Source organism: Glycine soja, chromosome 10, assembly GCF_004193775.1.
Source record: "Glycine soja cultivar W05 chromosome 10, ASM419377v2, whole genome shotgun sequence".
NCBI classification, from domain to species: domain Eukaryota; kingdom Viridiplantae; phylum Streptophyta; class Magnoliopsida; order Fabales; family Fabaceae; genus Glycine; species Glycine soja.
Window position 1 is genome coordinate 7,130,870 of NC_041011.1, and position 23,958 is coordinate 7,154,827.

Consider the following 23,958-nt stretch of genomic DNA (forward strand, 5'->3'; position numbering starts at 1 on the left):
TTGGGAGTTGTTTGTAAAATATATTATTTTAGTATTACACGTGATTTTAAGTTGCGTAAAATTGAGGCAAATTGTATATATAAGCAACTATTGCTCATTGGTTGCTTAATTTTGTCTTAAATATAAGAGAAAAAAAGAGTATTTGTGGATTAAACAGCTTATTAATAGAAACTCTTATTGGAGAGAAAATTAATTAAATTGTTTAAGATTTACGTAAGATAAATTGAATTTTATATATGAAGATTATTCGAGATGCTCTTAATCATTCTGTTATCTTGAAAAAAAAGCGTTAACAAGTTTATCTGATGAATCCAGAAATGTCGAGATATTGGGAAAAATGGATGCAGTTAGATTGTAGAATGATTAGATTTTATGGTCAAACAAGCTAGTTTGAATGCAATTAAAGATAAGATATAATTTGAATAACTTATATTATAATTTCGGAATTGCTGACTTGACCTAATAACTCTGACTTGACAATTTCAATTAAATGACTAGCTAGTAATAAAATTATTACAAGTCCACCTATCTCACTCCCCCCCAGCTAGGTGTTGATATTTTTCTTTTGATTTAAATATTTTTTAGTCTCTTAAATGTAGGTAATGTTCGCTATCAGTTTCTAATTAAAAAGTGTTTTTTTTGTAGTTTTATAAATTATAATTTGGAAATGTTTACTTTTCATCCTTATTTTACGAATAATGTAGCCCGTGATAAGGACAAAAGGTGGGCAATTTCTAAATTAAAAGACAAAAATAATCAGGTTCAAATTTGAAAGATGAAAAACAAAATTGACTAACGAAAAAAAATATATTTAATCTTTCTTTCTACTTGATTTAGTTCTGCAGGCAATTATTCTTTATATGTATTAATATTACTTTATTTGACTAACATTACAATTATTTGCCCACGAAAAGTTTACCATATGCGTTCTGTATTAATTTCTAATTAAACACCAATCAAAATTTTTTATCCACTCCAAGTCTATAAATTGAAATATCTCATTCCTATCATCTCCGCCGTAGGGGTGTGTGCTTCTTTACTTATTCTATAGAGAGTGCTTTGTGTTGTTAGTGAGTTCAGTTTCCATGGATCGTACGCTTGTTATGTCTTCACCTAATGTCTGTTCAAACACTAATGGTACCCTACATGTCCTAGCAAGTTTGCTCCATTTTAATATCATTACAAAATTATCTGCTGACTAATATGAGGAACCATGGTCGTTGTAGGTGGAAATCTCATGCGCAGGAAACATTCCACCATGGCCAACAATATATACTATCCAAGTATGTCTCTAATATTCTCAACTACTACTATAATGAACCTTTATTATCATTACTTAACTTCTTGTGTATCTCAGTCTTTCACATTTTTCTTTCATCTGCTGGCTTTACGTGAAATGTATTTGTAGAAGGAATCACTTTTATTCTTCATGGATGCAGCATTATAACAGACTAGTTTTTGTTTCACTAGTTTTGCATGTATTGACATTGATATGGTAATGATAGATTACATGTTAACTTTGAGATGTTATAAATTGAAGACTCAACTTTGGCTTTGGGGAGGTTCCAAGTTAAAAAGATTGGAGGATTATTTTTTATTTTTTTTAATTATTTTAGTACAAAATATTCATTCATTTTATTGATAATTAATATCCACTTAAAAATTTGTTTGATTATCTTTAATAAGATCTTTTTTTTTAAATTATATTTTTTTCATTTGTATGACTTTGATACAAAATCTTATTTTAGATGATTGAGTCCAGTAATAAAATGCCATCTAATTTTATATGATATTTAAAAAACTTAATTATAAATGTTTAATTTTTTGTTCTTCTAATTTATTTATTTTTTTCAATTTAATCCTCTAATATTGTTGTTCAATTAAATTCTTTATTTTTTTTCAAGTTCAATTGGGTTCCCTACTTTTTAGAATAGTTTCAATTAATTCCTTACCTTCAATTTTGACTAACGACATTAAGTGTGTAATGATATTGATGTCATTTTCTGTTTTTTGTCACCTAAACCCAGATTTAATGTTCGTCGAAATTCATGTTAAGGATTTAATTGAACATATTTCAAAAGATAGAAATTTTAATTGAACTCGAGAAAAATTAAAGGATAAAATTAAATAAAATAATAATTAGAGGACAAAAAATTAATTTAACCTTAAATTAAAAAAATAAAGTGTTAGAACATTAATTTTATGTTAATATATATATATATATATATATATATATATATATATATATATATATATATACTTTAAAGAAATTGTAAAATTAGAATATATTAATTCAAAATAAAATTTTTGTTATCTCCCCTTTTCAAAAACTATCTCCTAAATTATCTCTTACGATAAGATTGAAATAGTGTGTATCCCGTGGATGCACACGGTTAATTTTTTTTGTGAGACAAAGTAAATATTTTAATTAATTTGTATATAATAATAATAATATATAAACAAATTTATATACTCATTTTAAAAATACTGGATACACAAACCATATTTGAAGAAATTGTTTATTAATAATTAGATTTTACAATTACTAATTTAAATTTAACTATTTCCATTTAGTATTTATAATAAATTTAAAGTTTAAAAATCAAGAACTCAGTTATAACAATTTAATCTACATAGTTTACTTTTTTCCCAATTATTACTGTGTTTAATTTTAATAGTCTATATTGAAAGAGAAAATGAAACGATAATTTATATAAGTGATAATTAGAAAAGAGGAGGATTATTTGTTTCTAAAAATAAATATATGACTTTTTAATAAATTGTGGATCTAAAAATTAGCTGAAGAGCCATGATAAAAAAAACTGAAGAGAGTTACGAAATTAAATATTAAATGTTTTCTCATGCATTATATTTGTATTTATAAAAATATATAATATAAAATAGTAAAATAGATGAGATATAAAAATTAAAGGATCAAAACGAACTAAAAAAATAAATTATAGGGCCAAAAAATTAATTTAACCTTAAAATAAAAATAAATTTTTAGGACATTAATTTTATGTTAATATATTATTTATACTTTAAAATTGGTTTAATTAGAATATATTAATTCAAAATAATTTTTTGTTATCTCCCCTCTTCAAAAATTATCTCCTAAATTTGGAATGCACTAGGTGAATTCTTCGGTGAGAGACAGAATAATTTTATTTAATTTGAATGTAACAATATATAAACAAATTTATATAGTTTGTTTAAAAATATTGTACATACAATCATATTTTAAGAAATTGTTTGTTAATCAGTATAATTAGTATTTTACAACACATGAATATTTAACATGAAATTTGATATGCATGTATAAATTTTAGTTTTCATAAATGTTCCCCCTAGCATTGAAGTTTCTCCCCCCACCCTATATATATTACATATTTTTAACTTAGTTCTCTCACATACTCAATTAATGCATAGTTTTGGAAACAGAAACTTGCAATAATTCTTTAATGATTTATACTATAATTAAAGATAATCCATAAACATATTTTGAATTTAATTTGTGACATTTAAAGTATATTTCTTCCCTCCCATTATAATTACTGTTTAAGATAAAAAAAATTGAAAAAATTTTAATTTTTCATTGTATCATTAATTACTTTTTTTCATTTATATTTTTTATAATATTAACCGTAGACAATAAAATTTATAAATAAATTAATGATGATATAAAATTAATTTTATAAAATTATTATTTCTTTTTATTTATTTATTATTTTGTCTTGGTCTTATAAAACAACCTATAAGAGTATTATTTAGAACAGAGAAAATATATATTTTACAATGGCCTTAAAGACAATACTCAGATACTCTCATTGTCACAGAGAATCCTCATATATAACATGTTTAAACTATTTTCCTAAATGATTTATACTTCCATTAAAACTATTAATAGTTTTAAAACATGAATATACTCTCCCTCTTTTTTTTATGATCACTAAAACTATATCCATTATTTGGTGATCTCTAGCTTCTTGCGTATCAAAAGCTTCACAATGCCATAGGAAAACTCAAATAGAATGCAATCTTTTGAGGTCACAACAGTCAATTTTGAATCATCATTACAAATGCATTGAAGGAAGGCCTACATTTCAAGAATGCAATAGAAAATATGTTGTAAAAGCAGCCCATGCTATACCATCTTTTGATTCTGAATCTCACGCTTCCAGTCCCAAAAACATTTTGGACCCTGTCAAAAAATTCTTGGTTGCTTTGTACTGGTTTTGCAATCCTCACTCGATGATTGGCCGAGTAAGTTCAAACTTTTCTAGTATTCATAAATAATCGTCTAAAAATTTTTTAATACCTAATTTTGTATAAAACACCTCTTTGGATATAGTAATACCTAATTTTTTGTCTTTGCCCAGACATTAAGCGCAACATCTGGGTGTCTGCTTGCAGTGGAGAAATTGTCAGATATATCTCCATTATTTTTCATTGGTTTGTTACAGGTGAGACTTCAAATATGTTGTTTCTCTTTAAATTGTTAATTGTAAACTACCCTTGAATCTCATTAATCCATTTTGGACTTTTAAAATGTTTCAGGTCTTGGTACCCAACTTCTTTATGGATATTTATGTTAATGGTGTGAATCAACTGTTTGACCTTGAAATAGACAAGGTATCAAACTTACTACTAGAAATAATTAAATTACTTTTCTTAATTTCTTTAGGGCTTTTATATTGTTCCATTATAAAATATGATAACAGCGGGATTTTTCTATGGTTTATGTTTAGTTAGATTTTAAAAAATCATATAAAGACAAGGTGTACACGAGAGAATTTGCTCATACAACAATTTGAACAATTTAATTATATAATATTTACTACCAAACTTCATTCCATAATTTGGTTTGTCAAGGCTTCCTAATTATTATATCCTTTGATATGGTGGTGAAAACATGCAAACTTCTATTACTAATTTATGTTCCTTGTTTTATTGCAGATAAATAAACCATTTTTACCATTAGTATCTGGGAACTTATCCATTACAAATGCTGTCTTTATTGTAGCATCATCTGCAATTCTGGTGCCATATAGATCCATCCCTTTTTACAATAATATTTTTCAATCAAAATGATGAGCTTCATTGATAAGTAGAAGGAGACTTATTGTTTTATTCTATTTTTCAGAGTTTTTGGCTAAGCTTGATTATAGGTTCTTGGTCATTGATTTGGAACGTTGCGCTGTGCTTTTTGCTGTGGACTGCCTATTCAGTAAATGTGAGTTCTTTTCAATCGCATCTAAACTTCTTTTCCCTTTACAATATTTTAAGGTGTATGTTAATGTTTCGAAGGAAGGCATGATTTTTTTTATCACCAAATATTAATTGTTCATTATTTATTTTTTGTTAACAATATAAATTGAACCGTAATCTTTTCTTTCTTTTCTTCTTTTAATTAAAGAAGGAAAAAAAAGTTGCAACGGTTAGATAGAAAGTAGATCGAAAAGATGAAACAAAAGGAGTTAATTACTTAATAAAAAATCTTGTGGACTCCCATACTGTTGGAAAGAACCCAGCCTCTTCAAATCTCCATTTACAGCACTCGAGATAAAATGAAGTTTGCATATTTATAAAGGACCAAAAAGTTATTCAATTAGATTAATTATTAATTAATTTGCTTCAGGTTAAAAACTTATTATAATTAAAAATATTACTTTAGAATTTATATAATAATTATAAATTTATTAGTTCATCTTTTAATTAATATACACAACAATTAAAAAATATTCAAGAAGCTGAATTTTTTTCATTGTAGGATGTTAATATTTAGTACTAGGTTATCTAATCCTGTCTCACAACATATATATATATATATATATATATATATATATATATATATATATATATATATATATATATATATATGTATTTGTATTTTTATTATGTTCTAAGATTGAATTTTTTGAAAGTAAATAGAATTTTTTTTCTATTAGCCTGTTTGGATACAAGTCATAAACTCTTTTGAGGGCTTATGTCTTGTCTTAGAGGAATATTATTTTCTATAATCTTAATTATATAATCAAAATTATGTTTAACTTTGGTTGTTTTAGGAACATAAGATGTGTCCTGAGAGATTTCTGGAATATTCCAGTCATCTATATTTTAGTTTATTTCTTCGAATCAGACTTCTTATATTTTGGAGCGACCTCATAGGTCTAATTGTCATGCTCATTGAGCAAATTTCGGTTTCTTGAACTAGAATTTGAGGATGAAGATGATGAATTGGTATAGAAAGAAATTCGAGAAAATGATCGTAACAGGCGAGACATATTATGATTCATCCTCTGGTATCTTTGTCTTCATGTGGTTCCATAGAAATATTTTCATAAGATTATATATTACTAAGTTTTTTGGATCTGGAAAAAACAAAATTTTTAACTTTTTTTTTTCAATACAGTTTGAACATTACTCTTATAGCCACCAGTATATTATGTCTTAATATTTTATTTGAACAATACACCTTGGTCTTATTATCCTTTCTCATCCACGAGACTTACTGCTACAGTATCTTTCAACTAAAACATGGACAAAAATATTGTTCAAACACATACTGTTTAAATTAAACTTACTGTACATGGACAAAAACATTTATTGTACAGAATTTCAAATCCATGAAATTAGTTAACATATTTTCTTACGGATTATATTCTTACTTCCCAATCAAACTCTGATACCAAAGATCAGCGGAACGGGATCAACGGACAAATGAGAAGCAAGAATGCGCAACAAAATGATCAACAAAATGAAATTAACCAAAACTATTAAGTATACGAGAAATTAAAAAGTAAACATCATTAAAAGAAACATAAACGATGGTAAAACCGAATAGAATTCGTGAGGGGAAAGAAGAGAAGAAACTGAAGCGATGACAGAGCCGCACAGGATCAGTCAAATGGAAGAAGAAAAATGAAAAGAAAACTTAAAATTTATTGAAAGAAAAACTTACATAGAATATTTTAGAGTAGAACTTCTCTTTCTAAACTTGAAAATTTGTGTCTGAAAGAGTACCTCACAAATGTATCGAAGACTCCTTAAATAGACATACAATTCTATATATATATATAGAAATCTTTTCAACTAAAATTAATTGACCCTAAACATGCATTTAATTTCACGTTAGATTAGACATATCCACAACGATTAAATAATTTACAAATTGAGAATATTGTCTTATGGTAAATTTAATTAGTATTTTTTTATAGGTAAATATTAAAAAAATTTACTTATTTTTCTATTATTTTTATAAAAAATTAAATATCATTTTAATTAATATTCATTTATTTACAATTATTTTTATCTTTTTTTATTGATAATCATTTTTTCATTCTAAGATTAATTTCTTTTTCTCCGTTTATGTTATACCTCTGATTTCTTATTTCCCTCCACATATAATTCAACATCTAACCAAAAAGTTTAGAATTATAATTTTACGACCTCTTGGTTAGCCTAGCTAGGTAACAAGCACGATGTAAATATCGTGAATCTGTCCCTCGTGGTGGGCTGACAAGGTGAAGAGCATGGTGGAAGTTGGGAGGACAATTGTGGTTGTTAAACAGATACCATGTCATAAACCAAGTATTCCAAAAGCATATATGTGCATTAGAATGAGTTACTTTTTAAATTCCACAAAAATAAGTAAAGATATTAATAAGTTTATGAATTTAATCATTCACTATTATTTGATGAGAGTGCTAGAAATACACTATAAAGGAGTATTAGAAATACATCTTTTAGTACACTCCTTCAATTATACTCTTCCAATAATAAAGAATCGCTCATTTTGATGAAGAAAAAACTTATCTAATGATCATCGCATTGTTTGGAAACTTTTCAGGTGCCCCTGTTGAGATGGAAGAGATCACCAGTACTCACAGCAATGATTATGTTTTCTAGTTGGACACTTATATTTCCAATTACATATTTCCTTCACATGCAGGTGCTATCCTATAGCTAATTATGCTTTTATAGATCTTTAGTACTAAACGTAAAAATAATAGCAAATCTTGTCCCAATATTTTAGGGTTCAACTATTTGAATTCACCAATCAGAACTTAATATGAGATGTGAGTGAGAAAGTTGAAAGAAAGTTTCTTATAGAGAGAAAAGACGAAGATTCCCTTTCATTGCTTTAGTCTTATATATGTACATTTATTTTTAAGACTTAATTATAGAAGCTACAATTATCTCAGTTGAATAATAGAGAGCGTATACCTAACTAGTTGTCAATAAGTTAAAAATAGTTTACATGTATGTCATAAGCTATTAACTGAGATCACGCTCTGTATGCATGAATACATTTTTGCTAAATAGTCCTAGGAATGCTATATTATCTAACAACCCTTTCATGTTTTCAATTAACTAAAGGAAGAAATATATGTAATGAAGCCATATGTTTTTTTGTTGCTAATTCATGTAACAAATGTACAGACGTTTGTGTTCAAAAGGCCAGTTGTCTTTACAAGATCGTTGATTGTTTCTATGGTATTCTATGGTTTCTACTCTATAAGTTTAGCATTGTCCAAGGTAAAGGTTTTAATTTTTTCAGAACATACATATGTTTTCTAACATCAAGCTTTTGGTTCAGTATATGTGTGCTTAATGTAAAACCTTTTATTGAATTTATATAGGATATACCCGACATCGAAGGAGATACAAAATTTGGCATACGTTCTTTTGCAACACGTTTAGGTAAAAAAAAGGTATGGTTTTCAATTGCAACATCTTAGCAAAATTGGTTATATCCTCTTGTATAATTATTGGTTGTTCCTAAATAATCTTTGTTAGGTATTTTGGATTTGTGTTTCCCTATTCGAAGTGGCTTTTGGAGTTGTCCTCCTCGCAGGAGCATCATCTTCTTCTCCCCTCTGGATTAAAATTATTACGGTAATATGCTTATTACATATATAGGTTTCATTTATAGGTGTGTTGGATTTATTTGTTTTGCACCCTAGGATGGGGGTTTTGATTTTGATTAACAAGTGTTAAAATATAAAAAATAAAATTAAAAAATATTTGGTTATATCTTAAGTGATTTATAGAGACTCAGATTTTGTCTTAGGAATGTTTTTTTTTTAATATAATGAATTATTTCTTTATTTAATTTGGATTTGGGTTTTATTCTTAATATAATAAAAAATAGTTTTTTTTTTATCTTTTGTGACATGTTTTCACATTAATATTAATATCATTTTTATTATTGTAAGCATTTTGTTTGTTTTTCCAACCATTTCTAAAAGAAAATCTTTAAACTAATGAATCTAATACAAATAGTTACCATATAACAAGAAAGATTCTATTATTGGTAAGAAAATAGAAGAAATATAAAAAAAATGCAAAAGAAAATGCTCCCAACTAAGGTCCAAGCTGGAAAACTGATAGGAGTACACGTAATTTTTTCTCCCTTTGAACCTCAATATAGATACAATGTTTACTAGAGTGCAACAGACTTCATTTTGTTTGATATCGACACTTAAATGAATAAATATTTCGTAGAGAAAAATGTTTTATTGCATCGATTATTCCAATTTTATAATCTTGATAGTAGTGCCAAGGATAAAAATTGATCTTTAAAGAATGCATTCTTTCATAATAAAGCATACGTCTATTATTTTACATATTGCTATATATAAACTTATTTAAACCTTCCAATAATGTTGGAAATTTATTTCGTGATAATGTTTTAGGGTCTAGGAAGTATTATTCCTGCTACAATTCTCTGGTACCAGACCAAATATGTAGATTTGTCAAGTCCAGATTCGACCAGATCCTTCTATATGCTGAACTGGAAGGTAATTCTCTTAAAATCTGTTTACCATTTGAGGAGTTAAATATATCAAGACTATCACTTAAAACAAATAGCTATCTGATTTCTTTTCTAGTTTTTTGATAAATAAGGTTGTTTGCTTAATATGGCTTCCAACTTTCAAACGAAATACAAAACACGGATAAATTAGCTAAATTGTTGTTTTTTTTTTTTTTTGTGAACATCATCTTTTACAGCTAAGATGATACACTTAATCATATATCAGTCTAATTTCATCTTCCCATGAAAAATTCAACATCGTTCAAAGCATAGAACACATCAACACATGAATTATTGCCAATTTATCTATATAAATTTTTATTTTAAAGCGAAACAGCATCATGTATTTACATCTTGTTTTTCTCTTCTTTTTTTTTGCAGTTGTTGAACGTAGCATTCTTGTTCCTGCCTTTAATTAGATAAGGATGACACTGAAGACCAAGACAATGTTCGTAAAGCGTACAACAAAATAGTATAGATCTTTTGCACCTAAATTTATTAAAACAATAAAAATCATTAGATTTGTGTTCCATAGATATAAGTTCATGTATCATTAAGATTTTTCTTTACTTTTGTCGAAGATTTTATCATCTGTATCCATACCAACATTGGCCTTGATTGTCATATATTTCATAAGTGGAACAAGAAAATATAAACAACTTGTTATACTAAAAGTTTTAAGCGAAAAATAGTATTTTAAGAATAAAGTAAATGTTATTCAGTATCCTTATAACATTAGTTAAGAAATAAAAAAAATATATTTGTATTGGAATACGAAAAATTATGTCGTTCATGCCTTTATTTTTGTTCTTTTATGATTTTCATAAAAAAATATTTTTTTTCTTTTTATATTCTTAACCAAGTTCTTAATGACTCCAGTTAACAAAATCCAAAGAATAATACAGTGATAGTTTTTGTGTTTCTTTGTGTTGCAAAGAGTCATCCTATAAAAACGCTCAAGATAAAACCATTCCTATAAATAGGAATTGCTAAACACATTCTCAAATATACTAACAATATAAAATCATTCTCATATTGTTAGTAGAGTTGGCTGCAAAGTCAGTAATTTAATTACTTATACCCTATGGCTTGCATGATATTTGCCCTCAATCCATTCTCACGGTAATACAGCTAACACTTCAGCAACTCATCGAATTTCGTACTACTCCCCCACTGTCATGCCACCTTGCTTCAGATCTAGGAATTTCCTTTCTTTACACTTGCACAAATCCTCAGTAAAATACTTCTCAAGGAACTTCGCTTTGAATGCATCCCAAGTAATGATTTCTTCCATTATCGATACAATCTAACTCGTAAAACGCCATCAATTCTCTACTTCCCCATTGAACATGAAGGTTGCAAATTAAAATTAAAAGGTGACTTTATGCTTCTCTAACCACCAATGGGTTCCCTCAGGGTCGAATACCCCACTAAACTGGCGATACTTTGCGGATCCTACATCGCGATCTTCTATTGAGTGTTGCTAGGTGCATCCAGCATTATTGCTAGTGCATTCAACATTCTTTGAAAATGACAAAACTGTTCTTGTTAATTTCTTCCCTTACGGATCAAGTTGATCCGTAAATTTATTTTTAAGACTTATGGATTAACTTGATCCGTAAAAAATTTACATATCAAGTTGATCCGTAAATTTTAAAAATCAACTTACGGATTAACTTGATCCGTAAGGGGTATTTCTGTCTTTTTGTTATTAGTGCTAGGTGCACTAGTAATAATGGTGGATGCACCTAGCAACACTCTCTTTTGTCATATATTCTCTAGTACACAAGTCATTTGCTCCAATAGTCTTGGGTCGCATTGTTGTTTGCTAGCCAATTTTTTTATGAAAACAACACTACTAGTCCCCAAATAAACATCACATGTCACAATTATCTTAATCTCACATTGCTACAATAATGGACAACGTAACACACAACATACAAGTCTTGGACATAGTCATCATCTATTCTTTTCTCCACCTTCCAAAAAATCATCCATTTTTTCTCTTTCTGTTGCAAAAGAGTTCAACCTTCTTTTTATGCTTGAGTTTCTAGAGTACGAGTCCATTAATTATTTGAGCAAGTAGGGTATTTTACTCGAAGATATACAAGATTTGATGTAAGATATAGTAAGATTTGTCACCTTTAGGGATGGATAAGTTATGGAGGGGAGCTGGTTAATTATATTCAGTATTTATTCTTCTCTCATAGCTCTTATACGATATAACCATTTGGTAGAAGCTCATTTGAACATTAATATCTAATTATATGATAAACAAGTCCCCCTTGATGGTACCATATGTTATACTATATGCAATGTTGGAACTTAAAAAAAAACTAGCATATTAATTGTTCATAATTTGATGCATTGATTCATAATTTTAAACCATATTATAACTCCTTTATTTCTTTTGTTTTATTAGCACGAGCGAAAACACAGGCGCAACGACGTCTATTATGTCATTATATTTTTTAATGTGTTAAATTTAATATACATATATATATATATATATATATATATATATATAGTTATATATCATATGTTGAATAAAATAAAATTGTATATAATATGTATATGCAGAAAATAAACATTGATATATTGCATAAATTAATTTTATATTATACAAAATGCATTCGTTAAATTATTAGGTATCTATCTTTTTATTGTGTTAAAATATTATTGTAATTATTATATATGTAAGTGGTTGTACCATATATTTTAAAAAAAGAAATTAAAATTAATATACACAACATATTATAAATTAAAAAAAATGTAATTTATCCTAAAAATTTATAATTTCTCTAGATGACACATCAGATTATTTTTAATAAAAAAAACTTAAAACTAATATAAATGTCATATTATAAATTAAAAATTTTATAATTTATCTTATAAGAGGGATATGTCAGATTAAGAGATAGTATATAATCTAGATAGGCAAAAAGGTTTTTTTAAAAAAAGATAGAAAAAAGTTTGGTAGTTTAATTAACTAATTGGTAGATTTTTAGATCTAAAAATATTATTACTTTAAATGGGAGACTATGTAATTAACAAATCAAAGCCGTTACAAAAAATTATACTCATAATAAATGTTGAGGATAAGAATAATTTGAACATGGCTAATATCTCTTTAACTATTTAATCCTATATTTTTAATTATTTAAAACATACAAGAGGTTTTGTTTATTTTTTCATGGAAATTTATGCACAATGATATTTTTCTAATATCTATTTTATGTTACATTGGTTTATATTTATTGGTAAAACAATAGCTTGATATTTGTTAATTGTTTGATTGGATTAAGTTGTTTCTTTATATTTTTAATAATGAATAATAAAATAAATCACTATTATGTAAAAACTGACTTTTTATGAAGAAAAAAAAAATCAAACTACCCCACTAATATGTTTTTGGATTTTTTTTTAAGAAAAGCCATTATTATTTAAAAACTAACATTTTTTTAATTTTAAAATTCTGAACTACCATTATTTAAAAAAAATTGATTTTAAATTTTCAAACTACTATTTGAAAAATTCCAATTTTTTTTAATTTTAAAACGCCTAACTACTAAATACTTTTTGAATTTTTGTATTTCAACTGTTATCCTGACTTCTCAAATGAATCACTACTGTTAAAGCAATCGCTTGATATTTGTTAATTGTTTGATTGGATTAAGTTGTTTCTTCATATTTTTAATGATGAATAATAAAATAGACCACTATTATGTAAAAACTACTTTTTTATAATAAAAAAATAAAAATTCAAACTACCCCACTAATCTGTTTTTGGCTTTCTTTTTTTAGAAAAAAAAAAGTAAAAATAAACACTATTATTTAAAAACTGACATTTTTTTAATTTTAAAATTCAGAATTACTATTGTTTAAAAACTTTCATTTTTTATTTTAAAATTCCAAACTACTATTTGAAAACATCCATTTTTTAATTTTAAAATGCCAAACTACTAAATATTTTTTTGAAATTTTATATTTTAAACTATCTCACTAGTCACTAGTCTCCTGACTTCTTAAATGAACCACTATTATTTTAAAACTTTCAAATATTTTGAATTTTAAAATTCTAATATACTATTAATCAAAAACTATTATTTTCTTAAAATTTATATTTTCTATTTATATCACTGATATTTTCTTACTTGAATAGAGGCACATTAGACTTTTCATTTATAATTGAAAACACTATATCAGTAAGTACATGATTATATTTGTAGTGATTTTTTAATCTAAACCATTAATTTATTACTAAAATTGATGACTTAAGAAAATACAAAAAAATTAAGAGTCGTTTAGGTGTGGAAAGATATTTTGTATTTGTTTTTCTAAAAGATTGTATAAAAAGTATAAGCAGAATATAATAAAAAAAATGTTTTATGTTTCTTATATAATTTTTTGTAAACAAAAAATAAAGTGAAAATAAAATTACATTTTTATAATTAAAAGAAAAAATAAAAATAAAATGAAAGTAACCAAAGTATAAGATGAATGAAGAAGAACCAAGGACAAAGATGCTCGAAGGAAGTTAAAAGAGGATTAGAAATTCTACGGCCAAATTTAAAGAGAAAAAATAAACATTAATAGTTTTCTCTATTTGTCAATTGTTCCAAGAAGCGGGAAAATTAACTTACCTGTGACTTGTGAGAGACAAGAGAAAAACCATACACCAAACTCAACCACAAAGGAAAAGTTTTTTATAAAAAAAAAAAATAAGAGGTACAAAAGTTGGAAGGAATTGGGATAATTAAGTTCCATGGTTATGTCATGGTGTCATTTCACACCAAAATAAAACTAACTTACAATAAGTTAATTATATAAATTCTATCACAATCTTATATTAATTTACCTTAAAATTAGGATCAAGATGTTGAACCCTTGTCCTTTAAAGCATTACCTCCACTTTAAGAGAAATTTGAACTCATGATAAGAGGATGGGTTATTTTACTTGATATGTTATTTGAAATGGAAACTATAAACAAAAAATAATTGGAGATAATAAATGAACAAAGTCACCACCTCTAAAAAACTTCACCCTCACCATTGGTTACTTCATTGGGCATCAATCTCATAGATAATGTTGATCATGAGAAACTTTTGTTGTTGAGTATGACTAAGAAATGAGATTCAATTTCACAGGTACAATCCAAAATAAAAGTATTTGGAAAATTAAAAAAAATAGAAAAACTCCACCTAATCCTTGTTTGTATTTGCCTCGATTTCCACTCTTTTTTCTTTATCAAATCTCATCCAGCATTATTTAGTAACACAGATTGTGCGACAAAAGAACATGTATAATTTTAACTTAATAGATACACTACTGCAGATATGACTTTTTAAGTCGGTTAAATAGCACTTTTTACGACGATTCTCAACCGTTGTAACAGCGGCCATCGTAAAAAGTAAAAATAGTATAAAGACGGATTTGTGAACTGTCGTTGTAAATATTACTTTTTATGACGGTTTTTCTTGAACCGTCGTTGTATATTTTCATTTCTACGACGGTTGTTCTTGAACTGTCGTTATATGTTTCAATTTTTACGACGATTGTTCCTAAACCGTTGTTGTATGTCTCTCACTTCTACGACGGGTATCCCTGAACCGTTGTTATATTTTTCAGCTTTCTACGACGGGTGACCTTGAACTGTCGTTGTATACTTCTCTTTTCTACGACGATTATCTAGAATCATCGTTATATGTGACATGCAAAAGTGACTTTTTACGACGGTTGTTAAATAACCAGCTTAATAAGTTCAATATACTAAGATGGTTATACAATAACCGTTGTAGAATTTCTTTTTTTTTGTACTTTTTTTAAAAAAATTATCTTTATTTTTTTAATTTTTTTACATTTTAATTCATCCAATCAAAATATACGTTGGGTTAAATAATTTTTTACATGCAATTAAAATTAGTAAATTTGATTTTAGTTTTTGTTAGAATCATTTTTTTTCATAATGTTATATATATTAGTATTTCCTTAATTTATAATCTCAAGGTACTCTTTCAATTGCCATAAAAAAAAGCACTCATTCATTTTTTTATATAAAAAAAGTACACATTCACAGGATTCTTGTTTTTGAATATAAATAATTTAAAATAAAATATTGTATAATTTATTAAGAAATCAAGCTCTAGCACAAATAAAATGACTTAATGAAATCATAAATTAATAAAAAAAATAATTTAGACCAAGACATTTCTTGTAAGAGACACTTTTGTTCAAATTTAAAATATTCATTGTATGATAGAGTTGGCTCTTCTACAAAACAATTTCTCCATATATAATTTGAATCCGGAAAACTTGCCTATAGAAAATACAACATATACAAATTAAACTAAATAATATATTAGTTAACAGTTAATATTTTTGATAATATATTAGTACTACTAGACAAGTATGAAAGCATGAATGCTACCATAAGAAGAAAAGGAAAAAAAAAACACACGTTTGCCCCCCGAATTTGACATTTTCCTGGTATATTCCTGAGTTTTTATGGTACTTCCAATAATTTAAGTATTTTGATATTGCTAATTTTTTAATCAATCAAATTAGATGTTGTCTTCTTATTAATTAATTATTTTTTGTTTTTTCAAATTACTCCTTAATTATTATTTTTTAAAATATGATAAAAAATAACTTTAGAAGTGTAAACCCCATAATCTTTTTAGTTACTTTCAACACTTTTTCTAATTTAAAAAAAGTTATCTTCAAAGTTAATAAAAAGATTTATTACTCACAATAAAGAGAAATATAGTTTCATCATGTATTAAAGTCTAATTAAACCAAATACTGCCTAAATATATAAAGAGAAATTTATTACTCATAATAATAATATCTAGTTTCAGTAATATTGTTTTTTATAAATGAAATACTTTTGATCTTAAAAAAAAACTATTCATGATCATGTGAAAATAAAGATTCAGTGGGGCCGTGGCAAATTTAAAGGTCAAATCTATACTAGCATGGCTGTTATCACTTCCAATCTTTTCACACTCAGTACTACCCACAATGCAACCATGTAATGCACTACGGATCTCGTAAATATATATATATATATATAATTCTTATCATTGAAAAGTTGACAATTGTCTTAATTTGATTTTTTTAGCCAAAAAGAAGAATGACTGAGGAAAGAAAATTACTGAATCTTGAGATATTTTGAGGTATTAAAAACATATTTTATCTTGAATATAATAATATATGTGATAATTTTAAACAAAAATAAACATAATTATATGAACTTCAAGAAAAATATAAAAATTATCAATTCAACTCATTTTTTTTATAGAACTAAATTCACTAATCGTCCAAACTCAAAAAAAATTCTAATATTCAATAACATTGGTACGTACAACACCATGCTATAACAGCTAGCAAGGGAAGGTTTGTCTGCTAGACTTTTTTAATTTAGTCCTACTATTTTAAATAGAACTGGACATGTAGATCACATGCATTCATTTTGATCATTCTTTTGTTATTTTAATTTATTGGTGCCTGTTGTCCTTCCAGGGATGATGTTGTTTGCTAAGACAGCAATTGCTATGCTTGGAGATTTAGCTGATACTTTGGGTAGTAATACTGGTCCCTTGATTCAGCAGAAGGCGGAAACAATTTTGACACAAACAAATTTTGTTCATAAGGAGTTCATGCCATTGCAAGAAGAGGTACAAATTTTGTTTTGGAGAAGAATCAGGAATTGAAGTTGCCAATAAGCAAAACAGAAGACAAAATGGAAGTAATGACAAATGAAATACAGAACCTATGCAAACACCTGTTAGACTAATTCAAAGGATCAGCATAACAGATAGCAAGAAACTTACAAAACCTTTGAATAGAAAAATGCAAAGATTTCAATATTTAAACATTCGAAGGGAAGAAACATGAGAGAAGATATAAGTGAATGCTAGTAAAAAACTGTCACCGTGCCTTATACTAAGGCGGTTCTTCACAATCGTCGTAGGTCTCGTGACTTAAAAACTGCTTTTGTAGTAGTGCAACTTCGGAGGAGTTGAGTATGAGGAAGATTAAATTCAAGGCTTTCGATTTGGGTGGCCACCAGATTGCTAGCAGAGTTTGGAAGGACTATTTTGCTCAGGTTTGTTTCTGCTACATTTTTTGTTTCATGCTTATAATTATATACCTTTAACTCATATACTTATTTTTATTTTAATAATGATAATGATTGTGGTTGTGGGGGGTGTGATATAATAATTTATATCAACCAGGAAGCTTAACTACTGCTTTCTTTTTCCATCCAATCAAAGAATGACATGTTGTGCTTACAGCTTACTGAAACTTAAAAAAGAATATGAACCTGCCATCCAATATTTCAATTAATGGCTATTGGACAACTATGATGCGTGGTACTTCTAAATCTCTGACTGGTGCCAATACTAGTTGGGTAAACATGTATGTAAAACTCACTTTTCACTCAAGTAGAAAATAAACACCAAAGCTTGTTGCCTTAGGTTTGTTACTAAATGAAAGGTCTATTATGTATTTTTTAATCTCTCTCAAATTTATGGGTTTTTCTTTGAATAACTTAGTTGCGTTACTAATTTCATGAAGATGGGATAAACTGTCAGTCTTAGAGTACCCCAAGAAGTTTTGAACAAATTAGGCCTCATAATAAAATTCTAATAATTAATTGACACTAACTACATATTTAGTTCAAGATGCTTGAATTTTAATCTAAACTTTATTACATAATTAATATTTTAACTCAAACAACATATGCATGTTTGGGAAAAGGTTGGTGATGTAACATCCTGGAAATTTCTATCCGGAATTTTTGGAAACGATGTATTTTGAATGATTATATATAAGTATTATTCAGTGTATATGCCTATATGTTCTTGGTAGAAGTAGGAATAGCGGGGGGCAAGATATGCGGGTTAGGCTAATTAAGGGAAAGAAATCCATAACTGGGAGGTTATGGGTTAATTCCTAATTAATTAGTTAAAAATCATCGTTTTGCGTGCGACTTAAAATTTAACGAAACCAACCTCTAAACCACGCTCGGGGTTTCATTCTGAGCGTTTTGATATATATATTGCTTGCTTTCGAAAACTGGCCCCGGCGGACGCAGAGAAACGCGAGAAACTGGAATCAGAGAAATGGCACGCAAACCGAGGCAGGATTTTAGCGTTTCAAAGGTCAGATTTTTTCTCACTTTTGTGACTGAGTATGGGTCACAGTCAAAAAGAGAAAGTGGGCCCTTCTTGCTCCACTCAAATAAGGACATGTGGCAGAGCTTGAATAAAATAAGGGAAAAAGGGAAAACCCTTTTTATTTAAGACCAAAAGCTTTTCTCTCTCCTCACTCAGCCCCACAAAATTTCAGAACAGCTCTCTCTCTCCCTCTCCCTCACGTTGCCTTTCTTCTCCTCCATTCTCCATTGAAACCCCAACAAAGCTCCAACCTTTGGTGCTCATTTCTGCTCCAAATCGCGAAAGAAGGGCATTTTCGGGGTCGTGAAGTGCGTGGCTACGAGTGGGACTTCGAAAATCCAGGTTTGGGTGGACTTCTTTCTCTCTTAAATTTCGTGGGTATGGGGTTTTGGGAGATATGATGGGTGGTTTTGTTAGTTTTCTGCTGTGTGATGATTATTTGTGAAGGCATTTGCTGAAAACTTGTTGAAATCGCCATGTTTGGATGAGTTAGACATACCCATTCTGTTTTAGGGTTTTTGTGATGATGTTTGTGATGTTTATATGCTGAAATTGCTGATGGAAATCTGTTAGAGACGAAGGGTAGAACTAACCCAAGGTTAGAAAGTGAGAATGTGATGTTATGAGTGGAAAAAGAGTGAGACTTTGAGAGTTGGAAGGCTAAGTCTGAATTCTGTGGTAAATGGAGGTTAAAGTGAGTTAATACTAGCTTGAAATGTCATTTAGGACATGTGAGAAAGGTTAGGCTGAGCTAGAGAGAAAAACAAATGACCAAAGTGAACCAAGAGCCATTTCTAGGGCAAAATTGGGTGTTGAAGAGTCAAATTTTGATTTGGTGGAATTTTTGGTGTAAATCCAGTTTGGGCAAGTTTAGATTGATGTTATGGACTTGTGTGAGGTGAGAGTTTGCTTCAAATTTACCTCATTCTAAATTTCACCTTTCAAACCTAGAAAAGCCATTGAATTGAGGGGTTTTGGACACCTAGATTTTGTGTTGCTGTGGTTTGAAGCTTGGCTTTGGTTTAGACATGTTTGATACATGAATTGGGACTTGTAGGATTTGATTTGAGCAAGATTGGATGAGGGGAAGTGTGATTTTCGAAATCTGCACTTATGCAGAATTTTTGCTGTGAAATTGTGCAGCAGAATTTTGCACAAGTGCAGAAAAATGCTTGTGTGTGGTTGGCTGTGGAAAGTCTAGTGCAGAATGAGTTCTGGATGTTTGCTAGTAGATCCCAACGGTCATAATGTAGGCTTATGTACTATAGACTTCCAGTAAAATTTTGGAGTCGATCCAACGGTTAACGAATTGGATCGAAGGAATTGTTACTGTGGTCTTTAAGTGAGAAAAGCTGTGATTTTGGTTGATGTGTTGAGCAGAGTTTTCTGCCTTTGCTCTGTTTTGCTTGGCTGCGATAGCTTGTGCTGTTTGAATGTTGTTTTGCTTGGATGTTGTGGAAGCTTGGGAGGATTGATGGGGACCCGGTGTTGAGAGAAACGAGGATATGGGCTACGTGGGAGTACGTGAGCTCAGTTGGAGGTGGGCAACCGGGGATGGTGGGTTTATGCGCGCATTGTGGATGTGGAAAACTTGTTGTGCACCATCGCCCGACCGCCACCTAGTACCACATGTGATGGGTACCCCATAATCCTACAAGCTTGAGATGAGGAAGTGTTGAAGGGTGAAACTTCCTGCTTTTATTGTTGACCACAGAGTGGTACCTGGAGATATGTCGCGGGGGTCAGGAGACCTTGGGGACGTCAGGTGGGGTGCTATTGCCCAAAACCAAACTTGACCAATCCCGACCCAACCCGGGCATAGTCGGTCAGTGAGAACCTGTGATGTACCTAAGCAGGCGAGCTCCTGGCAGTCAACAGATAAAAGGAAAACAAGACCACAAAGCAAGGAGGCTTGTGGTAGCTGGCCAGCTGTGAATTTTGTGTAATATGTGGATGGTGGCCTCTGGTAATCGATTACCAAGGGTGGGTAATCGATTACAAGGCTTAAAATTGAGGACAGGAGGCTAAGATGGTCTCTGGTAATCGATTACCAAGGGGTGTAATCGATTACCAGGCTTGAAAACGAAGTCAGGAAACTTAGGGAGCCTCTGGTAATCGATTACCAGCCTGTGTAATCGATTACACAGAGGAATGGGTCACTGGTAATCGATTACCAGGCATGTGTAATCGATTACACAGTGTAGTATTGCATGTTTCATGTCCTGAGGCTGTGTAATTCAAGTTTAGCCTCTGGTAATCGATTACCAAGGTTGTGTAATCGATTACCAGAGATGAAAAGCCTCAAGATACTCCTTTTAACGTCATGTAGTGGTTATGAGATGCATTGTGTGTAGCGCAGTTAGATTCTTGTGAAAGAGTCTACCCCTTTCTCTTCTTTCTTGTAGATCGTGATGGCGGCACAGCAAATTCGTGATCGAGTAGAGATGGAGTGCCTAGAGGGAGCTTGGGAGACCCTCGAAGGCAACACGAGGTGCCGATTTCGGGGCACCATTCGATTCACGGCTACTTCTTTGGTGCATCCAGATGAACCTGCATGGACGCTTCAGCGCACTGTGGAGTGGATACTACCCACGCCTACACCATATCGTCTAGTGGAGCCCGTTCAAGTGATCGAGGTAACGTCATCCGAGGAAGACCCTGAGGAGGACCTGGAGGAGCTACCTCCTGAGCCTGCTGTGGATGCCCTTGACTTTCTAGAGGGTGATGAGGATCCACTTCTCGAGGTGGATTCTCCCGAGGAAGTCATGTCGGCATCTGAGGCAGACTCTACGGAGGATAGCGGCCCGAGGGAGATGGCGATCAGCGGAGGCTCTTCATCCTAGTGGACAACTTTTTGGATTAGTCTTGTATACTTTTTGAGGGTGGGTGTATCTAGGACTAACTGTTAGGTTTACTCTTTTGTTTTTGTATGGGTAGACCCGATGTATAGGCATTTGATTATTGTATACTTGTGGCTGAAGCCACCACTATGGATACCTTTGCTCTGGATGACACTGTATATTTTGTAAAACTCCCATATTTTGGACAGCTTTAAATGATGAATGCATTTATGATCGATCTTGTTATTTGAAAAGAAAGCGTTAGCAACTTTATTGTAAAAGATTTTATCGACCGTATTTTATTCTTTTATTTTCACGTAACGACCTAAAGTAATGGCTGGTACATTCTTCCTTTTGAAACAACAAAATAATTTAGAGACTTATGAGCGGTAAGAAAGAAATGACTCCGAATAGAGTTGTGAACTGGCCATTCAGGACTTTATAGTGAGGATTTTCCTTCTAAACCTATTTATAGTGAAAAGAGAAAGAAATGAAAAAGAAAAAGAAGAAAAAAAAAAAATTTACCATGGTTTTTGTTATTTAAATTATTTCTATTAAACCAGTCATTAATTTAGGGACGCCACAATTGGTGGTATCAGAGCAAAAGTTGGATTCTAGTGAACCTGTTATGGTCTTGCTGTGTGAATGCTGTGTATCTCTGAAACTTGGATGTAGGTTTCGGGGAGTGACGTTAAGTCACACATTGTGTGTATTTCTGCCTTATTGTCTTGAGCATGGATGTGTGACTGATTCGTAGGATTGTTGTGTGTATAAGTATGTATAAAGAGAAGGATGTTGTTATAACTGTCATAGCCTGTGTGGTACACTCTCTCATTAGGATTTCTTGGGTGCTAATAGTTTCCCTACAGGATAGGTATGGCAGGACGTGGTAGGGATCAGAACCGTGATGTCCTTGACCGCATCACCGCTGTGCTGGAAACTCTAGTGCAGGAACGTGATGTGGAGCCGGCGGAGTATCGGGGACTCATGGCTTTCCGTAAGAACCACCCGCCAAAGTTCAGTGGAGACTATGATCCGGAAGGTGCTAGGTTGTGGTTGGCTGAGACGGAAAAGATTTTTGAGGCGATGGGTTGCCTTGAGGAGCATAAGGTTCTTTATGCGACATTTATGCTCCAAGGGGAGGCTGAAAATTGGTGGAAGTTCGTGAAGCCTTCATTTGTTGCACCTGGAGGCGTGATTCCTTGGAATGCCTTCAAGGACAAGTTCTTGGAGAATTACTTCCCGCGAGATCTCAGGAAGCGGAAGGCGAGGGAATTTCTGGATTTGAAGCAAGGAAACATGTCTGTTGGGGAGTACACGGCTAAGTTTAATGAGCTTCTGCAGTATTGGCCTCAATACCAAGATGCTCGGAATGAGGAAGATCTATGTGCTCAGTTTGAGAATGGGCTTCGGTTGGAGATCCAACAGGCGGTTAGTTATATGCAGATTACGGATTTTAATCAGTTGGTGACAAAGTGCAGGATTTTTGAGGACAAGATGAAGGAGAGGCAAGCTAGAGGTGTTGGAGGACCTCAGAGAAACCATCCTTTTAGAGGAAATGGTAACAAGAGGATGAAGCCGTATGCTAGCAACCAGGGGAAGCAACCTATGGCTACCTCCAACATGAGCTAGTCAAGGGGGACTGGGGTACAATGCTTTCAGTGTGGAGGACCGCATATTAAGAGAAATTGCCCACAGCTCCAGCAGACACAGGAGAACCGTTGTTATGTGTGTGGCAAGGTGGGCCATTATGCTCGAGAATGTAGGGTGACCGGGAGACCGACGGTAACTGCCAATTCCAACACCGTCAATCGTGGACCCACTAATTCCACAAGGAGCGGTAATGTTAGCAACAACAACAATAGTGGTGGAAGACCAAAAGTACCCTCTCGGGTATTTGCTATGAGTGGCTCAGAAGCGGCTGCCTCCGACGATTTGATACGGGGTAAGTGTTTGATTGCTGATAAACTACTAGATGTACTTTATGATTCAGGTGCCACACATTCTTTCATATCTCATGCATGTGTGGAGAGGTTGGGGTTATGTGCGACGGAGTTGCCATATGATATGGTGGTGTCTACTCCGACGAGCGAGCCTGTAACCACCTCTCGGGTGTGT

The 23,958-nt window shown here is 30.6% G+C and overlaps 1 protein-coding gene across 1 annotated transcript; it reads left to right on the forward strand.

Annotated features, from left to right (window-relative positions):
• The first annotated feature begins 987 nt into the window (after nt 1-987).
• LOC114370024 (glycinol 4-dimethylallyltransferase-like) lies at nt 988-10,506 on the forward strand. Its single transcript, XM_028327315.1, has 13 exons — nt 988-1,137; nt 1,227-1,283; nt 3,983-4,263; nt 4,380-4,463; nt 4,558-4,632; nt 4,957-5,040; nt 5,144-5,233; nt 7,850-7,951; nt 8,443-8,538; nt 8,643-8,714; nt 8,800-8,898; nt 9,699-9,803; nt 10,199-10,506. The coding sequence occupies exons 1-13, from the start codon at nt 1,086-1,088 to the stop codon at nt 10,238-10,240; spliced, it is 1,239 nt and encodes a 412-aa protein (XP_028183116.1). The 5' UTR covers nt 988-1,085; the 3' UTR covers nt 10,241-10,506.
• Nucleotides 10,507-23,958: the final 13,452 nt, after the last annotated feature.

Bases quoted from the DNA above. Each gene is read 5' to 3' on its own strand.
- LOC114370024 (XM_028327315.1), top strand. From the start codon at position 1,086: ATGGATCGTACGCTTGTTATGTCTTCACCTAATGTCTGTTCAAACACT. The intron at 5,234-7,849 runs GTGAGTTCTTTT...GAAACTTTTCAG, and splicing joins GGACTGCCTATTCAGTAAAT to GTGCCCCTGTTGAGATGGAA. The intron at 8,539-8,642 runs GTAAAGGTTTTA...GAATTTATATAG, and splicing joins TAAGTTTAGCATTGTCCAAG to GATATACCCGACATCGAAGG.